The 6,950-nt window shown below is 36.3% G+C and overlaps 1 protein-coding gene across 1 annotated transcript; it reads left to right on the top strand.

Annotated features, from left to right (window-relative positions):
- Window positions 1-59: 59 nt before the first annotated feature.
- Window positions 60-6,747, top strand: LOC110055833 (uncharacterized). Its single transcript, XM_020762244.2, has 5 exons — window positions 60-184; window positions 1,010-1,248; window positions 3,178-3,365; window positions 5,394-5,513; window positions 5,716-6,747. Exons 1-5 carry the CDS (start codon window positions 84-86, stop codon window positions 5,788-5,790), a joined length of 723 nt encoding a protein of 240 aa, XP_020617903.2. The 5' UTR covers window positions 60-83; the 3' UTR covers window positions 5,791-6,747.
- The last annotated feature ends 203 nt before the right edge of the window (window positions 6,748-6,950 follow it).

The following is a 6,950-nucleotide window of genomic DNA, read 5'->3' as shown; positions in this document are numbered from 1 at the left end:
AGAGTAAAGAACTGGGAACTACCGTAACACCGAGTACGCAATACTACTGATCCAGTCAGCGGTAACATTGAAGAGACGCCATCATGCCGGACAGATCACAGAGAACAGGCGAAAGAACTGACAGAAAAAGGATTTATTCTACAGTTGTGGTGTCTAAATCCTTTCAAAAAGCTCGAGATAAAAGGTAAGTAGGCTAAGATAAAAGTTTAACCGAGTTTTAGAGATGAAACGGCCATATTCAGTTACTATTCGTGTTGATTGTTAGCCGCACATGTGCAGCTGGCGTTTACTATAATAATGGTATCAGAGATGTGTGTTTCAAACATCCTACCATTTGATATTTAAACCCTTTCAAGAGTTTTTTTCTCTAATTATCCGGATAACGAAATTGACTCTGATCGTGAACAAATTCCCAGGAAAATGTGTGTTTACATGCGACCATTATATTTACATAATTTACCCCAACGCTGTTCATTTGGCTGATTGTCCTGAACTCGTTTATAGTTTGTTTGTACAATGTGTATTGTTTATATGTTTAAACTAAACAGTAAATTTAGGTTAATTGGTAAATTCTGATGGAATGGAAATTGTGTTCACAGGCCTACACGACTCCTCTAGTTCATAGGTGAATTGGTTGTAAAAGGCTTCACAGCTTAGCTTTTACTTGGACGGCTTTTAGGGATTTTCCCTTGTGGTATGAGATGAGGTGGGAATGGGGCTCCTTGACTATTTTTCGTAGTTTTGGTTGATTCTGTTTAGGGTGCATTCTCCATTAGTGTGTCCTTTAGGCTGCACGATGCCAGGTAGTATTACATGTGTGTTACAAAGCACAGTAGTTTCTTTTTTTTTTTTTTTCTGCGCGAGTGACTTTTTTCTATATTTTCGTCAGCTTTGGCAAGTAATTGATCTGCTTGTCACTGACAAATCATGATATTTTGCTCAACCTTGTACAATAATTGTTGATTATTTACTATGTATACTAAATATAAGGTGATATCCAACAACACAGGGACTCTTCTAAAGAGAGGAGGGAAAGGCGTTATAGGCAGAGATCCCCAGATGATGTCCGTGAATCTGACAGACCTGAGCAAAAATTGCACATGGACCGTGATGAGATTAGCAGGGAACGTCGAAGACAACGATTAAGTGAAAGGCTAGGTCATCGAGGCAGAAGGAGTGATGACCATGAGGAAAATGATCGCAAAGACAATAACACCAGCAGATGGAAGGAAAGAAATCAGCGATATAGTAAGAAGACCAACATTCTGTTAAATAAAATTGTTAATTTTGTCGAAGTAAGTCCATGTTAGTTCTAGCACATGTAGACATGTTCAAAACATGTAGTGGCACTGTACATGTACTACGAAATTTGATGGTCCAGTAGTGTTTTTGGAAGTGGCTATGAGATTTTTGGGAACTACTGGAACTCAAAATGAACAAGTTCTACAGTCATTACACAAAAATCTCTTTCGAGCAATAAAAGGCTGTAATCTTGAGCAATTATTTTAATTGTCAAATAATTTGTATAAACTAGAGGTTTTGTGGTTAACCCTTCTTCAGTATGTTGAAATGAGTGAGCCACACCATACCATATACACATACTACATTACCATACCACATACTTAGTGGACATGCCTTGCCATTTTGAAACATGCAGAAGAAGGACAAAGCCCAAAACACCCAGCTTGTGCAAACTATTACTAATTAAAAACTTAAGGACTTTTTTCAACTTTTATTACCTTTGCATCATAGTGCATGGATCATACCAGTTTTCTGCTCATTTCTTCCTATCTCTTTCAAGTCTTTGAGCATAGTGTAACAAAATAAAACAGAAAACAAGACCTTGATTAGGAGGTTGATAATGAGAAGTTATACATATCATCACTCTGTGTGATTATGTGTAGATGGAATGAAAAATGTCTCTCAGTCTCTTTCAAGCGTCAGATTGAAAGCTTAAACAAATTAACCTTGACATGGTCCCATTAGGAACTACATTTGAATTTAGATATAACCTGATGGGTTATATTTGAGGCAGGGGGGGGGGGGATGCGGTTGTTGTTTGATGGAAATTTGTGTATGAGATTTGGGAGGCTTAATATTTGATGAGGGAGCTTTAATCTATTATTGTAATTATCATTAGTTATTTGCTGTGGAACTCAGAAAACCATGACAACCAGAATGTTATTGTGCAGCAAGGGAAATACCAATTAAGTGCAAGGAAACTAATTATGAACCACAAACAGCAATGGTAAACAGTTTGTGGTAACATATACATGTAATACAATATAACATAAAACCTTTATTTTGACACAATAAGAGTTAAAGCTACAAAGCTTGTGGGGCCGTGTATACTACTGATCAGAACTAAAATACATCAATCGAAATATATACTTGTGCGCCACATCAAAGTATCAATCTAGGACCTTAAATATTAATTCAAGTTTCTAAAAATAGATCGTTTTCACTGTCATGCAATCAAAAAAATATATATTGAAAACCATTCAGTGGATAAAGTCAAGAAATTGTGATATTATAGGAAATAAATAAAGAAGACACTTCTCCAAATTTTAGGTCTGTGAGTTTTCCCAAACTGCAGATATTCATCAAAATGTTTCATAGAAATTTACAGAGTTCAGTATGAAGCTGCCATGTTGGTGCACCTCTGTGGTGCACCAACATGGTGGCTGGAAAGGAGTATAAACATCTGGAACTTACTTTGGCTATCTAGGCAACTGATTATCTGTACTGAGCAAACAAGCATTTACATAAGCACTTTTCCCAATGCTCTAACTTCTAAAAAAGCTCAATATCATGAGATAGGTATATAGTTTTCGACAAATGCGATCGTAGCTTTGTGTCACGCACTGCCATAAAATTGTAAACAGATATAAATGCACCCCCTCTTATGCTTGATGGGGATAAAAACTTTCATGGTTCTTTAGTTTTTTGATTTTAGAAATATCTGGATGTGGAGGCAGTTGAACTTTCGATGAGGAATCTGTTGTTTTGAGGTGCCTTTGCATGTCCTGAGCTTTATTGTGATTGGTCAGTAAACATTTAACCTGTTAGAATCAAATCAAAGTGTACACAGTTTTCTGGGTTTAACAGTACTGAGAATTAACCGTCTGCCTTTTCATTATCTAATCTATAATCAAATGTTCATTTTTGTAATTACAGCTCAAGGAAGTAGAGGCCCTCCTGTCACTAACCCACAGAGACGTACTGTTTTCGACCGTCTGGACCCAGGCCCACCCAGAGATAGAGGATTTGTTAGAAATTTACAAGGTGGAGGGCCTAGGGACCAGAGAACAGTTGAAGTGGAAGTTAATCCGCAGGATGTGCCTCGAGGAAAACGTTACTTTATGGTAGGTGGATTGCAGTACAACTTAGACTAGTCTGTACATGTAACTGGAAAAGCTCTTACCTGTACTACATTTTATTTTCTCACATTGTATGTATTTTTCATTTGCCTTGAGCTTTCCTGGCTTCAGACCAATCAGCCTCATCAAATGAAAGTGAAAGAAGTGTTTCAAATCTGCCATTTGAAGTATTTATTTTGTGAAACTACTGTACATAAAATTTAAGTTTAAGGAAATGTTGCATGTAGTTAATAATTAGAAGGTTTTACATTACCAAAACTCATGTGTAATACAGATAAGCAGGACCTTTTTTGGTATTGCAGCCCTGTGAATTTTTTTTTAGTAATAGGCAAAATAACAAAAGTAGAATGTAGTAGAGGCCATGGATAGATGGATTTGTTAACAGTCAGGATTAGTAAATTCCTGTGTGAATAGGCCATTTTCAAGTTGCTTTTACCTCTTTTTCAAAATGAATCTTAGTGCAAAACCTTCCATGAATATGGAAATGAGATTTTCTTGCACATTTATTGTCTTGCAAATTTGACTCATTTCCATATGAAAGGTTTTGCACATGACCAGAACTCCTTTGAGGTTTTGAAACAGAGGGAAAAAGCAACACAGAATTGGCTCATCACATGTAGACAGCAGATAACTGGACTGTAGACAGCTAAAATGCCAACTGCTTGAACAATTTGACAGCGCTGTTTTGCAAGAGGGGGGGACAGAGCATACTATAGCAAGAGGGGGGACAGAGTTGAGTTAACTGTTTGTAATAATTCATTTTCCCGAGAATTAATAATAAACTTTCTTCTGCCTGTCAGTTCCATTGTTGGTTACCTCAGAGTTTCTTCAGACAAAATGTACATGCATGTACATGTACACAAAATCTTTATTTGTCAAACAAGATTGCACTTGAAATCAATCGGTTTTGCACTGATTTGATGGACGTTTGTAATGAAAAAAAGATGGCAATTTTGCCATTTTGGGAAAATGATAAGTGTTAGCCTATGCAGTAACAACACTACAGAGACACCGACTACTTAATGGTGTTGCCTTTGTAAAACAGGCAATTTTGCAGGAAAATTTGAGCTACTCGTTTGGACTGTCGTACATGTTTGCTATTTGTTTGACCACAAGATTCTTTTTAACAGAGTGTGCTCAAGAAATGCACCAATGGCAAAGCTTTTTACCTGGTGGCTACTGCCCAGTTTTTCACAACATTAATCTAAGAACACCTAGTAGTTTTGGGGCGTTGTTTACTTGCAGCAGTGACGAAGTTTCACAATAAATCTGCAAGTTTACGGCAAGTAAACAGTCCCAACAGCCAAGATAAGTTTCAAATATGTTGTACGGACATGTATTTGGTAAGATTACTAGTGAATTTTGTGGTATTTTTCAGAAGCCCTGTATTGGTGACAACCAGCTTTGTGTACAGTATTGTGTTGTTTTCATTTATCACTTCATTATACTTCATAATGTCAATGTTCAAATTAAAAAAATGCTCTTGCAAACAATACCTTATTTGGTAGTGGTAGGTTTTAGTATCACTTTCACTCTTGCACTAGTTAACTACATGAAACATTTTAAGTCAGCCATGAAAGACACTGTGACTCAAATTTGTTGTAGAATAATTTACATACCTCTGGGTAGTTTATTTAAGTGCTGGTCCATGACAAATATTTTCTTTAATGTACTGCAGTAACAGGCAAATACAAATACTATGCATCACATTTGGTAGTTTAACGGTGAGATGTGGCAGTATTTCAATATGGTTTCACAATGCAAGGCCAGAGACAGTATGTCTCCTGACACACTTGGTTAACTAACAAGTTTGAAGAAAAAAAAACTTATGTAGATACCTGGCCTTCAGAAACCTTTGGCTGTTTAAAAATAATGCCTGTGCCATTTTGTTTTATAAGTAGAGAGGAATCACACCAGCAAATGCTTGCTTGTAGACTAGGCTTCAAAGTGAAGCTTGTGCCCTGGTAATGCACAAGGTTCCAAATAACTCATTTTGTCACTTCATTTTATTAGCATGATGACCGGGAGCTACCTCGACGACAGAAGTTAGACAGATCAAGAGCTCGTTCAAGAAGTCCATTGTGGGTCCATGATAGGTTTGATGACAATGAAGAAGCTCAGGATCAGGATCAGGTGAGAGATTAACTTCACTGATACTGTATCTAATGAATTTTTGCCTTAGTATTGTTATGTTGGAAATATAATAGTTTATAAATGGCAAAGATAAATAAATAGATAAATAAATGAATGAATGAACTATATGCTCAATCGGTAGTTGTGTTTTTTGTCATTTTAGCATATGATTTTATCACCCTTTAATTTATAATGTTTTTAGGAAGAGAAAGCTGCTGAAGATGATAGCGAAACAACAAATAGACAGGACAGAGAAATAATTCAGAGCCAAAAATGAGACAGAGACAGGCAGCGGGAAGACACGCGTCACAACTAATACTGTAAACTTCGTTTGTAAAAAAAAAATTTCACTGTTTTTTTTTTTTTTTTTTATCTCCATATACAGTTCCAGTGTATGATTGTGAATGTCGGGTTCTTCTACTTGGTATAAATTCAGGCTAATTTCATTTAAGTATTTATACAGAATCTCCCATCAAAATATTTGTGAAGTCTTACTCAGCCCGTGCTGACAAGTCTGAGTTTAACAGTACATGCATGTAGGTTAACAAAGTAGTAGGAAAACAGTCAGTGAAATTTGTAGCCCTTTTTTAAAAAAATTGCCACACAGTGCTTAGAACTTCACACGTCAAGAAATATCATGTAACTTATGGTTGCTAGTAAAGCAAAAGAGTAAGTGTAAGAAAAGCTGAGGAAGGGGTATGAGTTTGGGGAAAAAAATTTACTGTTACTTGAGCAGTTTACATAGCTGTGAACTGGCAAAATATGCCTTGAACTAGGAAGTGAAAGCCACGTGGTTTGTCCAATGTACGTAAATGTCAATAAATTTTTATCATAATATGCTTACCAAATGTTCTTTTAAGAGTTGATTTGTAGGTTGATTTACTGCCATTTTATTGTGAACCTTTTGTTAAAGTAAATAAGGAAACTTGCTCCAATAATGGTCTAAAGGTCTAAACATCAGCTGGCTTGAATGGTGGTCTAGTGATGAAGTTCATAATAAACAAACTTATTACAGAGGAACCCTGTTAATATCCGGCCACCAATGGGCCACAAAAATCTGGCTGTATTAACGGGGTGGCCTCAGTAAAGGGGTTCTTTAAATAAGAACATGACTGACTGAGCTTTTCTTTGGGCCAGAATAAAGTGGTCATAATAACGAGGTGTTAATTTAGTGGATAAATTCACTAATGTACCCTAAATCAAAGAATAAACGCTGGGCTTTTTTTCAAAAGAATATTTTGCTTGGCTTTTAATGTTTTGCAGTACTAATTCTTACAATAAATCTATCAATAACATATTACCAACAAAAGGGATTTAACGTGACGCCTGATCGCCTCGAAAGTAATAGCGTGACACGTGATTAGCCCCAAGACGCGGGATAGAGCTTCATAACGTGATGCGTGATTTGCTATTTTACAATCACGTAATGCGTGATTT

Source organism: Orbicella faveolata, unplaced genomic scaffold, assembly GCF_042242905.1.
Source record: "Orbicella faveolata isolate gen_17 unplaced genomic scaffold, um_ofav_v1 contig_34, whole genome shotgun sequence".
In the NCBI taxonomy this organism is placed as follows: domain Eukaryota; kingdom Metazoa; phylum Cnidaria; class Anthozoa; order Scleractinia; family Merulinidae; genus Orbicella; species Orbicella faveolata.
Note: the sequence above shows the minus strand (reverse complement) of the source record. Positions and strands in the feature narration are given on the sequence as shown.

Excerpts from the sequence above, each read along its gene's own strand:
- LOC110055833 (XM_020762244.2), top strand. The coding sequence starts at position 84 with ATGCCGGACAGATCACAGAGAACAGGCGAAAGAACTGACAGAAAAAGG. Across the intron at positions 185-1,009 it reads CAAAAAGCTCGAGATAAAAG|GGACTCTTCTAAAGAGAGGA; the intron begins GTAAGTAGGCTA and ends CCAACAACACAG. Across the intron at positions 1,249-3,177 it reads GGAAAGAAATCAGCGATATA|CTCAAGGAAGTAGAGGCCCT; the intron begins GTAAGAAGACCA and ends TTGTAATTACAG.